Consider the following 24,673-nt stretch of genomic DNA (forward strand, 5'->3'; position numbering starts at 1 on the left):
TAAGTCTCTTTGCTCTACTGCTCTAAAAAGATGAACTAAAAGCTAACTGAATTGGATTTCTACTCAAAGCATATCACAGGTTTTACATTTTACACTCAAGGAAATAAACTAGTTACACATTTCTAAAGAGGAATTTGCAAACCACTCAACTGCTCATTTTTATGGGAATTTTTTTAAACAAGGGATGGGTCTATGGTTCAGGAACTTCCACAGCAAATGTATCAATATAGTTCACAAAAGCATCAAATAAATAACCTCTAAATAAAATAGGAGTTCATATTAAGGAATGACTGTGCAGATATGCTGCTGTAAAACTAAGCATGAGTGTGCAGCTGACACCGACCCAGCGACTAACCTGCTGACTGGGCTCATGTAGTTTCCAGGGAAGACTCCAATCTTTCCAGTGTGCATCGAGGTGCCCTTGAACCAGCCGTCCTGACAGCGTTCCAGCACTAAAAACATCTCTCCTTTCCTCAGCTCCAGCTCATCTTCCTTACGGGGGGTGTATGGGAACATGGCCACATAGCTGGATCAAACAACAAACAGATAACGCAGCTTTCAAAACCACGCCGATGAAATCCCAACACCGCTCAGAAATAAAAGCAAGTTTGTGTGCGTTTGATTCCCTGACAGCCCAGCTGGACAGCTGTCCACACCTCTGCCGAGCTCCTCCAGCACAGACTTCGCTCTCTGACCCAGAAGAAAGTCAGCACGAAAAGGATAAACAAGCTGCAGGTCGTCCGCTTACAGGAGCACAAGAACGGGGCTGTAACAGCGGTCAGGGCAGAGCTTTACAAAGTATGTACAACATGAAATAATTTATTGTATTTTATTGGGTTTTTATATCAGGGTTTCTGCAGGTTTCACCAACTCAAACCTGCATCTCCACAAAACGTCGACCTGCCAACTGGTGAGAAATTTGCCCTTATCCATAGTAAAGGCAATAAAGCTCGCTAGCTAGATAGCAAAGGTACATTAGTAGTGGCCTTATTTTTATATACATGGATATAAGACTTTCTAGGGATGCTCACTATATGATAGATCAACACAAAAGAGTGTATAAATGTGGAGGAAGTGAAAGAAAATAAAAATAAAAATCTATAAGGCATACTATGTGTTAGACAAAATTCTAACCTAAACCTTACACTAAAATTTGAAGTGGTAGTGGGACAACAATGTGAAAAAGTTAAAGGTATATAAATACATAAATGCCCATCGACCAACATTTATGCACTGGGAGATCCAGATGACCACAGGAGAAGCCGGCATGAGAAGAGCAAACACTCATCAAGTGTGTGGGTTGACTCGGGAGAGTAATGAGGGTAAAGGTGAGCGGGTCAAAAGTCAGAGGTAAGAGAAAGGATCTCCCTAAGGGACCCTGGAAACCTTCAGTGACAGGTTTTGACCTTTTCACCGGCACACAAGCTCCGTCTGCAGGGCCACACCGACAGCTGAGAGGAGGGTGGTCACACAAAGATTTCCCCTCCACCAACCAGGACAGTGCATTCAGTCTGAACCACGGCAGCACCAACCAGCAGTGACAATCTGCAGCATGTTTATGGAGACCTTAAAAAAATCTGTGTGGGGAGTTTTTGTTTTCCTGTTTTACTTACACTGTAGGTCTTTGTCTGCCACATTGGTCACTTATGCTGGGGGAGGGTCTCTGTCCAGCAGCGAGGGAATACGCTGCTCCGCTTACCGGGGACTGAGGAGGAGGAGGAGGCGGCGGCGGAAGAGCATCCTGTGAGAGAGAGAGAGAGAGAGAGTTAGATGGGACCAGTGTTCAATTACAATTTCACAACAATTCATTACTTATCTCCTCTTGTTATGACGCACAAACTCAAAAGCAAGAAGTAATACAAACCTCAATAACAAAGTTACATAGGCGGGGAAACCAGTTTGTTTATTAGCAACAATGAGAGAAGGAGATTGAAAGACGATTGGTCACTTGGGTTGCTCCCTTGGGTTTGCCCACACCAAGGGAGCACGGTCTGGCAGACACGCGCTCTTATCCCTGACTTTCTCTTGGAAAGGAGAATCTCCTGTTCTGCTTGTTTTCTTACTGCTAGGATACCACATGGCTAGATCTTAAATCCACTGCAGTGTTTAATTGAGACCATATGAAATGAGAAACATGTCTGTCAGCACACTTTAGAGCAACCACCAGAACCAACCCACGAGTGGACTCACGCTTTTCAGAAGATCTTCGACTGCGAACGTTTAAAACACTGCGAGGAAAACATGAAATCCCCGCAAACGGAATAAAAACAAATACTTAAAACCCCCAAAATAAGTGAGCTGAAATGATGCTCTTCTACTCAGAAGTTCCCCGAGTCGAACACTGGCAGCAGCGAGCAGCAGAGTAATAGCTTCCATGACAGGCTGGGGGAGGAGAGTGGCGCTCAGACAGCCCTGCGGTGTGTGCGAGCCTACGTGTGCACGCCAGCGTCGATCTGCTCCACGGTTCGCTGCCAACGCTTGAGCTGAGGTAATTAGGTTGCCTGCAGGCTGGAGAAATCATGTGTACAAAAACATCATGTAGGTTTCCCAAGTGACGCGGAGAGCTCAACCTTTTGTGTACAACATTCCAGCTCATTCAATAACTCTGCATACCAGAGCAGACGCACGGAAAGACAGGAAGTGTGCGTGCTGTTTTCAGCGGCCTGCAGGATGTTTTAATGAAACTTTTAAGGCTTTGTGGACTGTCAAAAAATCTCTAGGAAAGATGGATTTTTTGAAAAGCACATTTTTATGGACATTTTTACACGCTCAACCATCTACAGTGCCTTGTAAAGTATTCACACCCATTAACCTTTGGCTTTTTGTTACATTCCAACCCCAAAGTCTAATATGCTTTATGTGACAGACCAACACAAAGTAGATCATAATTGTAAAGTGGGAAAAAAAAACTTACATGGTTTTCAATATTTGTTTATTTTTTAGCAAAATGTAACAAAGTGTGGTGTGTGTTCATATCCACAGTCCTGACTAAACTCAATTCAACCTAAGACTTTTAAGGGTTGTGTCTCGTTCACCTTTGCAGACTGATATTTTTGCCCGTTCCTCTTTTTTATATTTTTATATTAGCTCCACGAGACCAGAGGTATTCCACGACAGCATCAAGAAATGTAATAACTATATTAAATGAAAAAAAAAAAAAGATTATTGTGCGCAGTTTAGTGATATAAGTTACACTTTAAGTGAAGAAGCCTATTTCAAATGGGATTGTTTTTCTTTTTTTGTAATTTTAACTTTATTGATTCTCAAGAAAGTATCACTTACAGTAACTTAGGTCTCTACATCACAGGATTACCATTAACATTTGTAATAAGGTAGACATGTAGACCATTGCATAATAACAGACAAAACATGGGATTGTTTTTCAAGAACAGGATTTGTGTTTTTGCCACTATGAATCCTGTGACATGCAGTCACAGTAACCAAGAGATCTAAAAATGTAATAGTTGTAATAATCATTTTTATCATTATCACAATAGTACCACAAAATGTTGCAATAAAATTCTAAGTCCATGTCACCCGTCAATCCAACCAAGTCTCCGTTCCTTTGCACTCAGGTAGTCTTACAGGATTTCCCCTGCATATAGCCCCAACATAAACTCTGGTCAACCTTACTGGGTCTACGCAAAAAAAAAAAAGCATTCCCACATCACCATGCTGCCACCAACAAGTTTCTTCCACAGATTTGAAATCGGGGTTTTAACTATTTTCTCATGCTGCTCTTCCCCAAAGTGAACATGAGACTCTGCTGCTTCTCCAGTGAATAATCTCCTGACCCTGTCTGTCATTCTGACGACCTTGTCTTGGTTGGTTGGTATTTTTTGTGTCATGCTCTGAGACCTTTACAGGACAGCTGCATTTAAACTGGAATCAATTAGAAACGGTTCATCGTCATTTACTGATGAGATGAAAGAGAGGGCAATTGGTTGCATTTGATTTTATTTTCGGACATCAAATTGCACCTTAGACAGGGCTGGGCGATGTGGCTTAAATAAAATCTCTAATTCTTTTATGTCAAATTCAATTTCTGATTTTAAATAGATTTTTTTTTCCCCCCATTTAAAAAAAAAAAATCTAAAGACAGAAAATATCTGGCATTAATTTGTTTTGTGAGTTCACCTGAATTCAAAGTCAAAGTAAACAGAAGCTGTAAAAAACTTTTGTCAAACAAGATGTTAGTTCCTCACTCTGGAAACCCAGAAAGTGCATTGGTGAAAAAAATAAAATAAAATCCAGATTTTCCAAAAATTTAATCTTCAAAAACAGAAAATTTGATCCATGGATAAAACTGATTTGTCGCCCAGCCTTAACCTTAGACTTTTAATTGCAAACCTGGAATCATGCACTACTTTCTCTGTTGATCTGTTAAATAAAATCCCACTAAAATACTTCGGCTTTCTGGTTGTAATGTGACAAAATGTGAAAATGTCTAAGTGACATGAACAAATTTTTTTTAATGACCCATAAACGGTTATAAAACTTCCAAAGTGGGAATCTATTGAACGAGCTGTTAAAGCTTGTAAAGCTTTAACAGCTCGTCCATGTTCGACCTACCAAAGCGATGGAGGTGTAGCTCGTCTCTGAAGGAAATGTGAAGACCGTTGCTGTGGTAACCGGACTGCTAGGGGGTGGGGTCACTATTAGTCCCGTTGTGCAAATATGTACCTGTCAAAGCAAAGAGAAATGTTGACTATTTAATACACTCGCCTCTCATCCAATAAGAAACCGAACACCCTCCAGTGAACACAATTATTGTAACCAATTAACTGATTAATTAGACATACAATACAATTACACTCTGACCATTAACGCAGTCTCATTACTTGAAGAGTTACAGAGTTTGCCAGGATTTCATTAAAAGAAAAAAAAAATCCCTCTCCTGTCACATTGTGTAAATGACCCACTGAGCAACACAGAACACATGTGGCTTTGTGTCCAAGCTTTGACCACGACGCTCGCCTCGCGGCCCGATTGCTCAAAAGGAGTCAGGTGATCACACACGAGGGTGTTTCATTGGGCATGTTATCAGCGGGCAGAGGAGGGGGGGCCTTCCCGGTCGGTAATCCACCCGAGTCACTGTGGTGTCCTGGTAACAAGGCAACACTGTTGGGACACACAATATGCCCCTGTAGCTCGGTGACTCTCCACGGCTGGCTGATCCAGACAGATCCGCCTCCTAAAGGTGAGCCTCTCTGGGAGCGGGACGCAACCGTGCGCTCACAGGCGCCTCGGAGAAGCAGCTCGTTAGATGATGGCTTCTAGAAAATGGAAATTTCTAGAATCTTCTGGGAATCTTGGGCTTAGCTTTATTTTCTTTTTTCGTTTTGTTTATTTTTTGGTGGAAAGACGACAAATGCATGCGAAGGTAAAGAGACTGGGCATGCACAGGCAGAACAGTCGTGTGCTGTTGTGTTGTCAGTGGGGAAGATCGCTTTACAGCCGCAAGCAGGTTCTCTAGAAAAGCCTTTACGGCTGAAACTCTCATACATAATGAATTAGAAATGCCCCAATCATTCTTCTCCAGGCCAATACGGAGTTATGATTATCTTTGAAATTTGGCCTGCTGATTACCATTTTGACCAGATCTAATTTGTTGTTTTAAGGAAAACAAATGCATTGCAGGTATGGATAGTAGCTTCAAATCAAAGCAAAAAAGAAGTTATTAGATTAGATCAGATTTTGATTAAGGGTGCACGATAAATCGGCATGAACATCGGTATCGGTTGATATTAGTCAATGGTCCGATGAATAAAACTAAGCTGATTTTAACAACCGATATTTTTTTTCCAGCTTGTTGCCGTTTGTTTCTGGAAAGTTAGGGGAAGAGCTTGGTCATGTGATATTTGTTTAGTCATTTGACAGTGATAGTTTTGCAGCAAAGGATTGTGGGGAGTTTAACTGAAGCAGAGAAGCAAAGGTGAATCAGCAGTGTGGTTATTTTTTTCAAGGTGTTTTATTGGCCCAAATTTTCACATCCATGCATCACAAATTTTTATTGAACTCAAAATTGAGTGCCTCAAATTTAACGGACACAACCATGCAGATTCTAGTTTTTATGCACTAAATGAAAGATGAAACAGATTTTTTTTTATTTCTGTTTTATAATAGGCCCACCGATCACTAATCAGAGGCAAACAAGGGATAGTTGGATGATCGATTGGTGCATCTCTACAGAAACAACAACATGCTCAGAAAAAGATCCTCAGGAGAGGCTTTGCTGTAGAGGAGCACTGAGTTCGTCTCACAGAAAACTCAGGAACATTTAACGGTAAAAGTTAACAGGAGGTTTTAGTGCAGATATTTGCAGAAAGTCTAAATGCATCAAAGCGAATATGTTCCAGAGAAACATGTACCCAAAAACACAGACAGTAATAAAAAAAGAGTTAACTGAAAACTCAAAGTTGATGAAAGTAGGACATTCGTGCGGCAAGAGAGTCGTCGTCTGTGTTTCAAATTATTCACAAACCAAACCCGTGTTATTTTTTTAATGCCAGTCATTGTTGAATATAAATAATGCTGTAAGAGAAAATACTCAAAGCGGTGACAACGCTAGTGAGATTCTGTCTGGAAAAACAAATGATAAATTCATGCCGCATATTAACGGAGGTCTATTCTCAAAAAGGTCTCGGGCTCTTTTTGCTCGGCCACTTGGGCAGTTTAAAGCGACATCAAAGTAATTGTTTTGTTTATCTCTACACATCTGCTTTTCTGGCTTTAAAGCATCAAATCAAGACTCAACTTCCAACAAGTAGAAACCACAGCGCAGCTTTGAGCTTCTCTCATGTCAGGATTGGTGTGGAAACCTTGAGGGCTAAGCTGGAGTCATTTCTGTGGATGAGTCAAGACGCATATGGATGACTTTAAGTTCCTAAAATCAATAATAGTTTGCTCAGTACAAAGAGAGAAAGGGACGTTTGTCTTCATGTTCAAAGGATAAAAGTGGTGCTTTCTGGAAAAATAAAGTTGGGAAAATAAGAGCAGCTAAGTCGCGAGTCTTGCATAAATGCTTGAATGCTGGATCCTATATAAAGGCCATTTGTTCAGATCATCAGTTTTAACCAGATTAAAATTGTAAATAAAAAAAGAGTTTTGTATTTTGTGAGAATTTCCTGGCTTTTTAGTTATTTGATTAAAGCAAATTATTTTCCTCAAATAATCAAAACATTTTACTTTTTATCTGATAATTATTACATTAACAACACTCCACTCAAATGTTAGATACATTAAAGTCCCAACTATATGTATCACTGGCCAATTAAAGAATGATAAAAACACCTAAATAAGACATACACAAACAAAACTTATGATCTGAATTCATGTCTCTCCTGTCAGCTCACCAGTAGACAGTACATGCATTACGCCCTGCTGAACCAAAACAAAAGTGCTCATTTATCATCACCTACATTAAATTACTCAGATATTTTTTTTCAGTTTGAAGATAAAAACTGAAGAAACCGATTAAACGAGTACATCCCTGTAGTACTTTGCAGTAGTTGCACTTTTTTTTTTAAACTTATATTTTGCATGGAAACAGAAATAGATTGCTATGCTAGCCGGATGATAAATGCTTCAACAGGTGACTGTTCAAGTAATTGACTGGTCTTGGGTTTCGGCTTGTCATTAAAGGCTGATGGTGCATCTCAAACGCTGACTAGTTGGGAACTGGCTTTAGACGGAGCTGATTAGTGGTTGGAGCCAAAACCGACTGACACACGCACCACACCCACAGGATGCCAACAAACTGAAGCCAGGCGCTACTTTATTTTGTCTAAATGCTCCGATAAAAAATAAAAAAAAGTAACAAAATTAAAGAGGTGGTATTATGTATTTTCCAGGCATTTTATGGCACAATCCAGTAACTATGTTAACTTTAATTGTTATACAAATATTACGTGTAGGAAATTCGGCTTTATAGGTTAACATCTTGAAATTGGGCCTCTGTCTTTTTAAGAAACTCCTGCTCTTTCTAAAACTCCACTCCCAGGAAGTCATCACAACATGGCTCCTCTATTAACCCTTTAACATTGATTTAACCAGGGTTGCACTGAGCAGTAGCTCCTATAATGAGCTCAGCAGATGCGCAGTTCCACCAGGTGTTTGCTAATTGCTGCTGGCTAGTTTGAATGAGCTGAGTGGGGGAGTTATGGAGAAAGGGATGCACTGCGAGGCAGAAGCTTGGAGACTGCAGCTCTGAGGAGGAGTTTTGCACCGAAGGCAGCTCTCAGTTCGCCCCAGCCGTTTTTCACAGCTGAATAGTTGCCACAGGAGATTTAAGGATTTCTCAAACATGAATGAAAGAAGCAAGGCAACACTCCAGGTGTGTTTTTGATGAGGTAATAATATCTTAACATAATGTAAAGTCATTTTTACATTTTTATATAACACTGCCCCTTTAACAGAATTGTGAAGACGAGAACTCACTGCCCAAACTAACAAGTCAGAAACGAACAACATCCAGAAAAAAAACCCTCCTCCATGCATCTCCCAGCTGACCATCCTACCTGTGAAGGTGCGCTGCAGGAAAGCCCCCCGCTGATCTCTCCGATCCGGGCGGCTGCGGTGGGGTTGCTGGAGCTGATGAGGACCGGGCCGCTGATCTCCATGGAGTGGCGCTGTGGCGGAGGAGCGAGCATGGGTTTGTGGGACATGGTAAGAGAAGTGAAGGAATGTCGTTTCTTGGTGTTCTTCTTCTCCCCTGGCCGCTGGGCGCCGTTGCTCTGGGGTCCCAGGGAGGCCCCTTCAATGGACTCTCCACTGGAGTCGGATGGCTTGTCCAACTCTATGAGCTGGCGGGCTGCAGAGTTGAACTATGGGAGAATGAGAGGCAGGGGGCGGCAACAAAGAGAAAATCACTAACAGACGAAAATTGTTTTGAAATCTGACCCTACCCTGCAGCTGATTGGCCTATATTTTCTTACATTTTAGCTCTTAAAGTAACGCCATAGTTGGCAGGTCAAAGATTTACCGAAACTGTGAATGTGCAGAAAACGTTGGATCTCTGATGAAGCATTAATGACCTTCATCTTAACAGTGTCTGAATGTCTACTTCATCAACATATTACCAGAAATACTGCTGCTTCTACAAGCAGGACCAACTTTATTTTAAGGAAGCTTATTGGTCTTAGCCAGCTGCTTAACTGCAGGTTTTGAGACTCTTTAGGCAATGTAACGTGCGAGTGAAAGACGAAGGTAAAAATCCAAGCAGCAGTTTTGGTTAATCACAGGGTGCGTGAACTTGCCATCATCTCTTGCCCCAAGCAGCTCTTTTTACTTAAAAGCCTAAATGTTTCAGAGCAATCCGGTGGTGAGTCTGTCTGGGTTAATCGCTGAAAGGCAGACAAGTACCAAATCATACAATAAATCAACTTCAGATGAAAACAGAGAAAACATGGCTCAGAGGAAAGGAAAAACGCAATGACCTAAATATTCCTTATTCACCCTGAACTTTCATTATTTAAAAATATACAGAATGAGCCATTCTCAATTCTGTCCCTCTCAATATTAGCAATGAATACAATGACAGTTAAACCAGAGGAAGAGGGGATTTATATTGTAAAATACTCCCAGGCTAAAATAACTTTAAACATATTTTGCTTGTATTTATTTTTCCTGAATATATAGACAAGATCGCTTCTGGCCAGTAAACCAAAGCACCAGCATTTTCTGCCTTTATAGTTTTGGTCATTTCATACTAAAATAAACAAATAAAGCTGCGTACCATGTTTAGCACCGACCATGTATAGTTGAAGAGGAATCTGACCAACAAATGACGGAAACAGGGAGAAACACGACATTAAGGGAGATTAATATAAAGATGCATGGTGTTATCGGCACCAACATCAGTATCAGCCGATATTAGTCATTTTTTAACATGTCAGTATTGGTCCGATAAATGAAACTGGACCAACATTAACAGCTGATATTTGTTTCCAATCTGTTGAAGTTTATTTCCAAAGGGTTGTTTAATGTGGTATTTGTTTGGTCATGTGACAGTGAGTGAAGTAGCAAAGGATTATGGGGAGTTTAATGCAGAGAATGAGCGGTGAAGTCAGCGGTGTGGTGGTTTTTTCAAAGTGTCGAAAAGGTAGTGAAATATATATCGTCACCTTCGTAAAATAATAGCTTAAGTCATTTTTTGTCAAAAGATGAATTAGCGGGGCGTGCTGTGGTGGCGCAGGGGGTTAGCACGCCCCACGTTTGGAGGCCTTAGTCCTCGACGCGGACGTCGTGGGTTCGACTCCCGGTCCCGACGACCTTCACCGCATGTCTTCCCCCCTCTCCTCACCCTCCTTCCTGTCTGCCTACTGTCTAAAAAATACGAGCCACTAGCGCCGCAAAAACTCTTCAGAGAAAAAAATTGAAAAAAATAAATAAATAAATAAAAAATAAAAGATGAATTAGACACACACAAAAAACCTTTGTTAAAAAATTACCTTTGGACCATTATTTTAGGAAAGTGATGATATACGATACATAAAATGTCAGTAAATATCACCAATTGGCCATAACACCAATAATACATTTTCATATTGATGCATCCATGGGTAAAATGCATTTAAATAGATTTACACGAGGTTTGAACCTTTCGTTGACTAGTTACCACCATAATTAAAAATACAAAGGGAAAAAATCATACGCAGTAGTGAAGTACAAAGCAACAAATTCCCATAGAGGTTAAAAGAAATGACCCTGACAAGGCGAGACACTGACCGTTTCTAAGAGTAAAAGATCCTTACGCAGAAAACACTTGTGTTTCATAAACTTAAGTAGATTTAAAGAAATAACAAAAAAAAGAATAAAATTAGACCATGATCAAAGTCCCAGACATCTGACTGTGATGTGAGGCAGTTTCATCACAAGAGTGAAGTTACACCCTTACCTCCACGTATGAGATGGGGAAAATTCCAATTTTATCTCCCAGCATTCCCTCGGCCCAGTTTTCATCAACTCTGCGGATCACGGTCAGGATATCATCCTAGAATAACACAACAGAGAGGGAAAAAATGTAAATAAGGGTTGGTATCTAACGCAGAGCATTGCTCAACCTTAGGGAGTGAACTTCAGAGCAGAAATAATGAGGAGGAGAAGAGTTTTTGGGGTTTGTGAAACAGAACATACCCTGGGACTAAAAACAGCCCATCAGATGAGATACTTGCCGAGCTCGTTTCTGGTGTTGTTCGTGTGGCATATAAATTGATGACAGAATCCAAAACAATCAACTTATGACCCAGCAGCTGAATAAACAAAGCAGCTTAATTACTGTAGTTAAGCGATGCCTCGCTCTATACGCCATTCATTCTCTCCAGCCTAATTACAGCTGCTCATCAAGAGGCCCGGCTTAAAATCCAAACCGTTGCTGTGGGTGTTTCATTTAAAAAGCCGGACGTTCTGACACGCACATAACTCCAGAAAATGAAGGCCTACAAGGCAGAAGCGTCACTGTAATGAGAGGTATTTTGGTTTTACTGCGCTGGCTATGTGGCAGGAGAACGTCTGCTGAACGTCTGCGGCGTTCTCACCTTACAGAAGGGCAGGCAGTCCTTGTCGGCCTCTTTGTCTTTCAGCTCGAAGTCGTACAGAGCTTTGCACTGAGGCGGCGGCTGCGGCAGAGGCTTGATGACCTGGACGAAGTTAGTGGGGAAGAAGCCGTGGACTCCGCCCATCTCACCGTGGTACCAGTTTTCATCCACTTGTCGGCGCAGGATGATGATGTCGCCCTTGCTGAATTTGAGGTCTCCCGGTTCCTTGCCGTCATAGTTGTACAGCGCCTTGGCACAGGGAAGCTGGGGCATTCCCTGAAACGGCAAAGAGATTTGGCGAATCAATTTTTAGCTTGATTGTAGAATCAGATTTTTTCAGAACATTTAGTGCTACTAAGTCAGTGCAGTTACAGAGTAATGAATTGTCAAAGTTAATGACTGTCGGCATCTGTGAGGGGGTTTATATGGCTAGAGGAAGCTCAGACATGTGAGCAATTTAACGGCAGCTATATGTTCCACTAAATGGAGACATGACTGCAGTTTACTTAAGCTACAAGAGAGCGAGCAAGAGCAAGTCTTCACAGATAACAGGAAGACTGACCAGAGAAATAAGTTGCTCAGTTTCATCTGGCTGAGATTTTAACCTCAGCCCGTTACAGAACGAGCACAGACAACTTTTCAGAAATGTCCAGTTTTACCATGGAATACATGAAGATTGCAGCATTAGCAATGTCACTTACATTAAAACTCAATACTCATTTAAATCTTGTTTTTTTTTTTAAAGTATTAGTTGAAACCTACTTTCTAGCTCACACATGACATCAAGGTCTATAAGACATTTTCAGTGCTGTTCTTATGTCTTATGTGTATGATCCGATACTGGTATCGGAAATCAGTCGGAGAGTCAAAAACCAGGTATCGGATTACATTGGTCAGAAAACTTCTTATACGCACACAGATGGATGCACTCTGCTCCAGCATTCAGTCTGCAGCAGCACTTCTATCCAGCAGCGCTTTGCATTTTGCACAGAGACCCATTGGTTAATAATAAATGGGTCAGTTGTTCCAACACATTTTGTTGTTCACTATTGTTCTCTGAGTAATTTCACTTGATTAAGCATCCCACACTGCAAAATAAGCAATAAAAGTATGTATGATTCATGCTACTGTCATATCGGGTCAATAACGATATTGCACTGAAAGTGAAAAAGTTGAATCGGGAAACCCCTGAAAAAAAGATTTATTTTTTCATTTGATTATTTTTCTACATTTATCTGTAATATTTTTTACAGAAAATGAAGCGAAGCCCTTATTATTTATGTATGTATGTACAAATAAAAAGCCTGCACAATCAGAAAGACCCCGATAACATGTTTGAATTGGAAATAAATAAATCTAGGCTTGAGTTCAGTCACCACCAAAAGGAAAAAGATTCAATTACACCCTTCATTTAAAAGGTGAAAATGGGGCTGTATTGTTTTCAAGTGATAGATGATTATGAGTCTGTCTGGTTTAAGTTTGATCTGTTTACGTTTGAATAATATTAACATAATCTACACAAATGTGTGAAACTCGGGCAGCTAACACATGGATACATCCGCTCTCCTAAAGGCTGAAGTAACTAATCAGAGCGTCTCTGCTACAGTATGAGCTTGGCTGATTCTGTAACTTCTGACTGGGGGCTTGAAAGTACGCAGAGCTCTGTGCGTTTTAATAAGCAGAGGAAGGTTTTGTATCCAGGCCTGCAAGCCTGCGGTCCTGAAAGGCTCATTCAGGGAATGACAACCCAGGGAAAGAGGGAACGCTAGTGAGGATAGTGAAGCATCAATGTTCTCTATTCAGTGAGAGAGTCCATGAGAAAGGCTTCGGTCCAAAACAACCCCCCACACTACCGACCTCCCTGCTGTTGGTCACAGTCCGCAGTGATCGGAATCCCAAACACCTTCAGTCGATTTGATCTGAACTCCAAAGCCAAAATTGAAAAATTACCGTTGGACGACAGAAAGAGACCCAAAGTGCGCATTGAAAGTCCGAGACGGAGCCAGACACGGAGGGGTTAACGCGGAGTTTGGAGTGGGCTCTGCAGTCTTGTTAAAGACTAATGAACCGTTTAAAGGCTCAGAGGAGAATAAAAGTACAGAATGAGCTGTGATGGTGAACCAGGGTGACATTACCCTGCTGCAGAGAATCACACAGTCTGAAGCACAGAGCCAATCACACTGCGGCTCTGCCGCCGCTCTGGCCTGTGGAGACCACGGGGAGACCAGGGGTGCGCTGTGGCCCCTTGGACACTGCGCTGGAGCTGGGCCTCTCTGCTTTTTCAGAGGTCGAAAACAAGGCTTTTGAAAGTGAAAGCTTTGACATTTTTGTTTCAAATGACAGTACGGGTTCAGGTTAAATCCAATTACATGGTAAATATGAAATGCTTGTTCTCATGAAACGGCGACATTTGTAATCGCTTGTGCGTACAACGAGGCGCAATAAAGCCTGTGTCCAAAGTCAGCCGTGTTATGCAATTTATTTCTGTGACTGCAGCCAACAAATAATCTACTTACAAACATAACAGTTTGAATTAGCCGGTTAAAAGTGCAATTGTTTTGTCTTTTTATTATTTCTTACTCAAGCTTTGTAGTCAACATATTTATTGGCACTTTGTGCTATTCTCAGACCTTTACTGCCCATTTCTAAACTGAGTTTAGGTCCTGCTGTCTGGAGTCATAAAAGAGGTGTTGTCAGCAGAGCTAAATTTCCATGTTTCACTTGGCTAGATGCAGTGAGAGTAACAGGGAGAGAGGAGGAGGGGGGAATCAGGAGACTGTCTGTAGGGGGCCCTGGATGAACGAGTTAGTGAGGGGGGAAAGACGGGCTAAAACTGGGGCTGGAAGATAGCTCAGAGGGGTGGCTAATATCCGGTGGCTAATAACACAGAGACAGTGTTGTTGTTTCTAGAATCAGGCTCCATAGAGAAGTGTGCAGATACAGAGCAAAGGAGGCTGTGCTCGAGGAGAAAACACACAAAAGTGAGCCAATATCACAGGAATGTCCTAAAAACATCTCAAACACACACATTACGTAAACACACAAGCGTATGGAGATAGCTCAAGCTTTTACTGCTATTAGACTGTCTCTAGAGGCAGGACGAGACTCGAACAGAGTGCATCTCGTGATGAATCTCCCTCGATTTTATGCTCCAATAAAAACAGAGCAACTACAGAACAATTCAGCACCAGGACGATTATTTTTTATTTCTCCGTCTTCGCCGATGGTTTGAAAAATGAGCAGAGAGGCTACCGTAGTGATTACAGGATCATACGCCACTGTAAGACTGCTGCTACTTAACAAGAGTACACGCAGCCAACTTCAAGTGACTTACAACCTCTTTAAAGATTTATAATACACGATTACCCACAACAGCAATAACCCACTTTGGCCTAAGAAAACAAAAAGGCAATGTACAGGCCACAAGAGGCTTATGTTTCTTTAAAACTAATATGTTAAACCAATCCACAGGCCACAATAGTACATTGCGGAACAAAAACCCATCACTGTTGTCGTGTCAATTGAGCTTTCTCCACCACGAAAGCTAAACGAGGTTAAAATGAAAACTTCACAAATTTTGTCAATAAATACAAAACAAGAAAACAATTATAAAGACCATAAGAAGTCATTAAAAAAAATGAATCCACCTAGATGGCGAAACACAAGTGGGATTAGGAGCAGGTACTCATTCAAAATACTGACAGATCTGATGTGATATGAACCAATTCCTTAATTGTTTTTTAAACAGATTCGAAGCGGTAGCTATTTCTAAAACTAAAAGTTAAAGATCTACTTTTCCCAGGGAATACAAACAGAAAAGGATGTTTAAAAAATGCTAACTTTGCTAAATGCTAAACTCTAACCAAAAATGCAAACTCTACAATACTTTATTTCACAATGCTATAAACTATTTTCCTTGCTTCTTCTCCTAGCACAAATAATGACCAATCATTACAAAAAGCCTGCAAAACATATTCTGAATCTTGTTTCTTTGTCTTCCTAGATTATAGTTCTTAAAGAACAATCATAATTGACTAAAGGTTTGGACACCAGAGAAACCTCAGTGTGTCTAGCTCTGAGACATTAAAAAAAACTTTTATTTAATCTTTTTTGCTACATTAAAAACATCGGCCAATTAAAGAATCGTTCAACAATGTATGATGAAGGAGAATCTGTTTTCATAAGTTTACTTCTCTTCCTTGATTCTAACTCAAACAGAAACCCGTCCCAGTCTGTGGACATCAGCTGGTGTTTTGCAGCTAATGCAGTTAGACCTGTGTGCTAAAGGGATTTTACTGTTATAATGTTCTCTTCCACAGCGCTGGGCTATAAGTGAATTATCCATGTGTGCTGCTGTACAGCACAAGCAGTGAGTAAACAGGCATTTAAAACAAAAAGCAGACACGTAGGACTACACTTAGTCTATCCAAACAGCTTCGTTTTACAACCTTTGTTTTTTTACAGCCATATTAAAGACAAAATATGCCTTCCTTAGTGCTCAAAAACCCAAATAAAACGATCTGATCCACACAAAGTAAGCAACGTAAATGAATTGGACTTAAACAACAGAATATCTTGACAGCTAAGGATGCGGTAACTTTTGCTCCATCAGCAGTCCGGGAGCAGTGTGCAACCACAGCAGACTGGAACCTTTACCCCCAACCAGCAAGTGTCAGACATGACTCCACTCCCATATGGGCACATGCAGAACCTCAGCGGGGGCTCGGAGAATGAGCCGGAGGTACTGCTGCCAAAACGGTGCGTGTGTAGCGGTGGGGTTAGTCTGGCCACTGTGCTGCTACAAGCAAATCCAGGCTTGTTAGGCATTCAGAGAGAGAGAGTTGGAGGGCGATCTGCATTTTTACAACCAGGCAGCAGATTGTTGTGGGTGTCGTCGTCAGCGCTGCACCGAGTGCAAGAACTGACACATTGAGAGTGAAGAGTGGGAAAAAAAATTCACAACAAAGTTCAGCTTGATTCCATTACAGATAGATTAGTTTAATTGATTCCTAATGGCATTTTTATTGACCACTGTAGGCCAGGCTTTTTCCCACTACTTCACTGCACTTTGTTCATTTATAATACAAGAACAGATAAAGAGAGGCAATCAGCAGCATTGCTGCTAGGAAACTCATGAGAGCAACAACCAGCATCAGTGGGAATTTTAGATGAAATCGTAACATTTTTATATGAAAGTGCCTGCAATCCCTGGCAAAAGAAACCTACCACTTTAAACTTTCACATGTCGTGTTGTGGTGACGTTTTATGTCAAAACCAGGGTTTCCCCCAGTGTATTATAAGCCTGGCGGGCCACCAGACTTTACTTGCTCCTTATTTAAAGTAAGAAGCAAGTAAAGTCTTGCTCTTTAGCATGACTTTACTAAGGAGTCTTGCTTAGTAAAGTTGCTCCTTATTTTAAATAAAGAACAAATAAGGAGCAAGTAAAGTCTTCCCCCTCTTTCCTGTTGGACTACCATCAAATAAAAGCCACTACAGCTAACAAAACCTTTTTATAAAAAGGGGTTTTTGTACACCAGTAACAGAGACAGAAAAGACAAATTAAGCCAGGTTTATAGATGACGCATTGAACTGGGAACAAAGAGGTGCGCACCAGTTGTGCCGTCCCTGCAACTTTGCCAAATTATGATGCTTGCCTGTGCAGCATCAAATTTTTGTAACTTGTACAGTTTAACACAAAAAAGCAGTGGAGTGCCTTGCGCCTCTACCAGCAGGCTTAGCAGCTTTTCTAGGGAAAACCCAAACGATGAATGGCGCGAAAAATTACAACGTTTCTACTAGGGGATCTGCCAAAATAAACGATGCATTTTCATCCAAAATAAACGATGCATTTATTGTATTGTTTATCATTTGCAAGAATTTTATTTATTCTTTTGTTAAGACAATTTTGTGTTGTCTTGATACATTTCAATTAGTGGTGTTAAAAAAAAATCCAACAAAAAAGTGAAGGTATTATCTGAAATTTTATTTTTACCATTTTCTCCACTCATTGTTCCACAAAACCGTCAATAAATATGAGTAAATTTGAAAATGTGGTTCAATACAGTTACTACATGCAGTTTAATTCACAGTGCGTCCTAAAGAAGACTAACTAAAATGAGAATGTTTTTCCAAGCACAGTGCTTGTGTTTGTGGTGCTGAGTGCTGCTGTGCCATGCAGTCACACCCATTAAGTTGTAATATATAAAAAAGTGGTAATATATGGGGTGCTGTGGTGGCACAGGGGCAAAGCATGGACCACATATGGAGGCCTTAGTGGTCGTGGTGGTAATCGCAGATTTGATTCCCGGCCTGGTGACATTTGACTTCCCCCTCTTCCCTGTTGGACTATCAAAGAAAGGCCACTACAGCTAACAAAACCTTTTTTAAAAAAAAAAAGTGGTAATATATAGTTTTCATCATCATTTTTATCATTATCACAATAGCACCACAAAATATCGCAATAAAATTCTAAGTCCATATCACCTACCCCAAGTTTCTACTCTTTAAAATCTAAATCTGAAAAGTTTGTTATGCATTACTGTCCAGGAACCTTTACCTTGAGGTCCTTAAATAAAATTCAGTACAACTGGCTGCTTTTAGAAGGAACCTAATTAGTAAATAGAGTACAGCTGTGTGTCATTTAATCTCAGTATGAATCTCGCTGTTCCGTGAAGGCCTCAGAGGTTTGCCAGAGAGCGTTAGGAAACAAACGAGGAACACAGAAAACCAGTCAGGGATAATGGATGGAGACGTTTAAAAGCATCATTAGGTTATGGGACAGTTTCCCAAGCTTTGAAAAGTTTACTAATTAAATACACAACTGCAGCCAAGGTATTTACGTCCATAAAAGATATTAACACCTTTAGGTGTTAAATTGCTTATTTTTGCTGTGCAGGAAAGCTACATTTTTAAAATTATTTACAGTTTTCAAAATGGGTGCCAAATTGCTTCACTGTTTATTGGTCTTACTGGTTTTGCCTTACCAAGACAGTGACCATATTGTCTTTTTTAATTAATGCTAAAAGAACCCTATGGTTTCAAAGAAAGTCCAGACCATAGTGGAAATTGTATTGAATATGTTCCTTCGTATCAGATTCAAGTTTGAAACTTTAATATAGAGATAAACAGTTTGGACAAGTATTAGTCATTCTCTTGTCATATTAGTCATGTCATGCTACACTAGAAATGCATTTAAAAAGGGGTGGAAATGAGAAAATTGTTTTAGACAATAAAACCAAAATTAGTTAGCCCTGTTTGGAGGTTACCACAAGAAACAAAAACCACGAGGAGAAATGAGACCAAAACTGAATGTTTTTGCCAACTTCCTTTTGTGGAAGGAAACCAACACTGCTAATCATCGTTCCTGCATCGAGGCATGGTGGTGCCAGTGTCATGCAGCAGGGAAGCTGGAAAGTGTTGACGGGACGATGGATGGAGCAAAATACAGGGCAATTCTCGAAGATGACCTGCTCAAGGACGCCAAAGACTTGAACAGGTCTTTGGCATCCAGGGTATTTACGTCCATAAATACCTTGGATTTATGCTTGCTTTAAGCTGTTCGAAAGGTAATGCAAGCATTTCAAACAGGTTACCTTAGGATAAAGACCCTAAACATACAGAAATGGCTACAATGGAATGGCTTAATCATTTGTTACAATATCCTAGTGAAAGTCTAGCCTTAAATCCAGTGGACAATTTAACCTTAAATCCACTACACAATGTGTGCAGAACATGTTTCAAAACTGTTGTTTACGGATTCTCTACTCTCTTTTGCAATCCCTGGTCATTAAAACGTAGTTGGAGTATACGGAGAGTATACCCAAAAATGTGGTTGAACACCTGCAAGCCAGAAAGAAAGCGACCATTTTCATTCTACTTCACAATTATTCACAACTTTATCAATAATAGTTATTGTAAACTAGTCTTAATGGGACAATAACTGGAAAGGTTCAGCATTCCTAATGCTGTATTTTTTGTGTTTTTTTTTACAAACATGTTTCATAGCATACAATTGGTATTAACAGCACATTTTGGTTACAATAAATTGCTTTCTCAGTGCTGTTTTCTGATAAGACGTCCAATCTGAATTAAGATGGCTGTATATATCGTAAGCACAAAAATATCGCAGCGTCAAAAACATAAAAAGACATTGTTTCAAAAGAAAGTTGACAAAAAGTACAAGTAGGGCATGTGAAACTTTCTCAAACTAATATAAAGGAAAGTGCTGGATGAGTCCTCGATACGGTAGAATGTAATGACGGCGCTTCATCATCTAGAGCTGCCGTCTACTCCTCAGCATGAGACAATAGAAAAACTTCCATCTGCAGGTTTCTATGGAAACTCCACGCTGGAGCTATTTTCCCCTATTTTTGGGTCTCTTGACAGTGAAGTGAATCTTACAAAGGAGACTCTTGAACATCTCATTGGTGTCTCAGTATGGAATTGTAAGGGTGACGTTACTGGGTTATCGTATCAGGAAAAATACCTCGTTTCTCAGGGAAATTTGTTCAGCGTGAAAACATTTAGATCAGCTAAAAGTCTCTGTTGTGTCACTGTGACAAAAATCAGAATGCAAGACTTGAGAGACTGAAAAACCATCCACGTGAAACAAAATGAAATCCTAGGGTCGAACGATAAAAGAGAGAAATTTAAACTTTATGTGAATGATTGCCTAATTCAGCTTCAGACTGGCGGAGAGCAGAAGAGATTAAAGAGTCAAACATCTCAGCGAGCAACAGCAGCATTTGTACATTAGATTCCTGGATCAGCTACAACAAAAATGTTTAAACGCCTGGCATGAAAACGTGGGGGGAAACGGCCTTTATCAAGCAATACGGTGTCGAATGTTGTGGGAATGTTTACCGACTTTATTTACATCCAAGATGTCGAGGAGGCAATAAAACATTCAGGCCTAACTAAACTAAAACTTTATGTGACAAAACTCAATGCTTGTTTGTTTCCCCTCGCTACATACTTAAATGAGGTCCCACACATTAGTCCACAGGCATGAAAACACTCAGCGCAGTCTGGACGCCAGATGGAGGCTTGGATCACATGTGAGAAGGAACAGGAAGCTTTGAAAAGTCTTGGAAACTCTCCCTGTGTTCATCGATGTTGCTCGAGCCGCAAAGGCATCTGTCAGTTAGCCTGATACTTATTTTACATGAAGAAAAACAAATGCAGTCTACTCCTCTAAATGCAAACGATAAAGCACATCTTCAGAGTACCCACGCTATGACCCCAGGAGTCTGCTTTACTGCTGGTTCTTGACTCTTCAGCTGTCCCCTCGGGGGGCACGTGTAAATCTGACTGCTTAGACAAGAATAGGAGGTCTGAAAAATCAGGAGCTCCATGAACCGACGGTGGCGAGGTTTTATGAAAACGTTCGACACATGGACATACAATCAGGACATTTTACAGCACTTTATTAGCTGCAGAGGGAAAGCGTTTTAAGAGGAAGGGGAAAGGATTTATGGGAGAGCATGTGCACACATTGTAGAGGTGTCACGCATGTGGTTTTCATGAAGCTCTAGTGCGTCTGGCCATCAGTGTGGGTTCTACTGTGAAAATGCAATTAGACAAAACTACTCGCACGTGAACTGGCCCATTTTTTGCTTAACCTTTCTGTTTATGGGCCTGCTTTTCATCCGCGGGCCGGCCTTCTGACGCGGGGGTAAACGCCGGCTCTGGGTGGCCTCGAAATCACCCGGTCGGCTGGTCTGACTTGAAATCCGAAAGGACGGAACCCTTTAACTCGGTGCCAATTCATACGCTGGGCTCACCGGTTTCTCTCACAGGAACCTGCTCACATTTCACGGCAGACGGAGCGTGTGAGGAGGCAAAACACGGAAAGCCAGAAAGACCTGAGCGGAGAAACAGTCTGAGATCAAAGGGGGAAAAGAACATGAGGCAGAGAGAGGAAGCTGGGCTTGAGTTTCTGAACCTTTCAAACAGCGGAGAGGCAAACACAATTGGTCAGAAGGCCTGACTAATTTGGTACAGGCAAAAAGACTGACTAGAAAGAACAGAGATGTGAATTATAAAGTAGAAACGCACTGAGAAATCGGCTGGAGACTGGCACTGAATGATTTAATGCTTGACCAACTCTGATCTAAGAAGGAAACTAAAAATGGGATCTCTTTTGATGAGTGAATACATAAGTAAGCGCTACCAAGTTGGGTATTTCAACACTGTTCAGTGTGGAAGCAGATCCTCAATAAAGAAGCAGTTGGAGGAATCACAAAGTTGCCAGAAGCTTTAAAAATAAGGCATTTTCTATGAGGATATAGTGGCTGTTAATCCAAAATTGTACCATTTCTGGGATTTGTTTGTATTTCTTGGTGGCAGATTTGTGCTTCTCACACTACATGTGTGAGAAGCACAAATATGGCTCACATATATATGCACATGGCTCTCTATAGCCTTAACCCCTGTAGTGCAAAGCTTTTATGCACATAATGTGCATAACATTGTATGGGTTGGCAACAGAAGTGAGCCAGAGGCAAAGAAAAACATCGTCCAGCCAATTGACAATAAATTTGCACTTACACATGATAATTGTAAAAAAGCTAGTTAGTTAGCTAGGATGTGTTAGCAGCTTGTTACTGGTAGCTTCAAACACCTTGAGTCACAAAATATAATTAAGATGTCTGTGGGCGACTCAAACTGTTGCCTAACAGAAAAGTACCGCAAGAATAATAAAAAATCTACATAGAATATGAGATTAAAAGGTCTGGCCACGACAAAATTTAAGACCTGTGGATAAAGTATTTAAGGACAAATTACATTTTTAATGAATCCAAGACATTTTAAGGCCTTAACTTTATATACATTAATTTAAGACTTAAGACTTTTTAAGGATGCACAGACATTTCAGACAAAGAAATGCCATTAGCTAGCATTTTTGCAAAGTACTAAAAATATATAATTTCTAATGCTTCTACCTACAAATTGTTAGAAACGTCCATTTAAATCACACCTTTTCTATTTATATGGCTTCAATTTTGTATAAAATGTACAGATACTGACACATCTTGGTCTTTGAGGTGGTACCAGGTTATTTCTGATTCTAGGTGGACAAGAGACAACACAAAGGATGGTTGACGGTGCGCTGCGGTCTGGACGCCGCTCAAAGCAGCCCCACTGTGCCACGAAGCAATAATCTCTACATTATACATAATAATTCAATCTGTAATGAGACAGTAAACCCAGAGACACCCTCAGTAATAACCAGGATTAGGACTGTGAAAGCAGTCTCACGTAGGAAGCTAACTTGTATCCAAGCTACGGAGGGATTAGTTCACAAATGTCACAGTATCTGTGTATTGAGTACTAGTCAATATGAGCTGAATACTAAGCATTTCCTCACATTACTCTCCACTGTGCTTGTGAAAGCTCACAGTGTCTGTAGGCTTTTGTCCCTCTCAGTCATTCAGGCTGAGCCACCTGCTCTGCTTGGCTGACGCTGATTTACACACGCTGCAAATTAAGGGAAAAACTGATGAAGTGGACAACTAGCTTGTAAGAAATTTTGTATTAACCGTGGTTCGTACAGGCAGATCATCTCATTGTATGCGCGGGTCCTAAGACACTTCTAAAGTAAACAAACAAGGGCAGGAAATCGACTCGGTCCTGGCAGAAATCCAAGAGACAAACACTGCATCTTTTCACTGACTCAAGAGGCAGCATTATTTTTTCCACTCTCTCAAGAAACTGTTTGTCCTTTTCACTCGACTCAGTGCAGATGTCACATGTAACTGCAAGTTTCACCCATTTCTCTGCTGTGGAGACTGAGCATGTGAGGCACCATGCGAAGAAGCCCTCCGTCATTCCATATATTCTGCAGGAGGACAAAATGACCTCGTTCTTGCAAGTGTTTGCTTCGGGAAAGAAAAAGTGGTGAAAGGGATTGGCCAGTTTCTGTTGCAGTAAGAATTGAGTGACTTGTGCCAACTTACAAAGGCCTGGTTTCATCCGTCGCTTGAACAAAGATATTAAATTTTAAGTATTGAGAACTGAGCAAGAGCTGCAAAATCTGAACAGCACTGCACTGGAGTCTACTGGCTGGCATGTCACCAGTCCTTAAACATCCTCACTCTGTCATGGAAATATGCTCTTTAATTAACTTTTTATTGCATTTATAGAAAACATAGTTTGGTGGATTACAAAGAGTTGAATCACCAAAACCACTGGGTAATCCAGGCAGCAGTAACAATATCAACCAGGTTTTCTGCAAGTTTTGCTCTAATTTAATTACCTTTTAAGACCATTATGAAGTACATTTCAGACGTGTATCTCCACAGAAATACTAACATACCATTGCTGGCGGGAAAGGGTACGTTAGCAGTAAGTTAGCAGTAGCCTCAACCAGCCAGAGACACACAACGTATATGTCAGAGTATGACTTTTGCCTGACAGAAAAGACTGGTGGAAAAAAGAAATACATGGAATATATGAGTTTTGTCGAAACAAAATTTCTACATTTTCAGGTACCATTGGATCTGTTGCACCATCCAATGGTACTGGGATCGATCAACTAAAAAGAGAAAAAGGGGAAAACAGAGTTATCTGAATGTTTTTCAAACAGAATATAGAGTGTTCTACCAAGAAGCGGAGAAATACAGGCTGAAAGTCTCACTGGCATTTTAAGTTGTTGTCTGAATATGTTGCAACTCCCCACTTGTATCTGTTTTTTGTGGTTGTACACAGTTTAATGGGTTCTCGCGGACATAAAGCCAGTCTGAGTCATTTAAACAAACATAACCCTCCTTAAATGAGGCCAAAGTAATGGAGGATAAGGTGTGTTCATATTTGAGAAACCAAGCAGGTTGCAGCTGAATGTGTTGCCAGAAGTTATGATGAGATTCTGGCGTACATGTAAGCCTCTGGCAGGCGCTTGTGCCAAAACGTGAGTACACTGACAAAAACCATCCTGCTCTTTTTCAAGTTCTTGTTAATAATTAATCATGGGTTGTCAGCAGGAAAGACCCCACAAGTGAGAAGTAACAGAGAACCAAGGCTTCTGGTAGAAATGAAATTTTCTGAGTGACAAAAATAAAAACTGAGTAAAACAAAAAACTTAAAAGACTAACCTACATCAGTTTTGCTATAAGCAATTTATATACGAGTAAAAACTA

General features: G+C 40.7%; 1 protein-coding gene across 1 annotated transcript in view; it reads right to left on the reverse strand.

Moving 5' to 3' along the window:
* The window catches only part of sh3rf1 (SH3 domain containing ring finger 1), a 43,827-nt gene that overhangs the window by 6,885 nt on the left and 12,269 nt on the right, over positions 1–24,673 (reverse strand). The window contains exons 3-8 of the mRNA XM_005809934.2: positions 11,538–11,813; positions 10,898–10,993; positions 8,520–8,825; positions 4,573–4,683; positions 1,614–1,741; positions 356–526 (exon numbers count right to left, since the gene is read on the reverse strand). Of these exons, the coding sequence (XP_005809991.1) occupies positions 356–526; positions 1,614–1,741; positions 4,573–4,683; positions 8,520–8,825; positions 10,898–10,993; positions 11,538–11,813 (1,088 nt within the window). The remainder of the gene's footprint in view (positions 1–355; positions 527–1,613; positions 1,742–4,572; positions 4,684–8,519; positions 8,826–10,897; positions 10,994–11,537; positions 11,814–24,673) is intronic.

The sequence above is a fragment of the Xiphophorus maculatus genome, chromosome 9 (assembly GCF_002775205.1).
Source record: "Xiphophorus maculatus strain JP 163 A chromosome 9, X_maculatus-5.0-male, whole genome shotgun sequence".
NCBI classification, from domain to species: domain Eukaryota; kingdom Metazoa; phylum Chordata; class Actinopteri; order Cyprinodontiformes; family Poeciliidae; genus Xiphophorus; species Xiphophorus maculatus.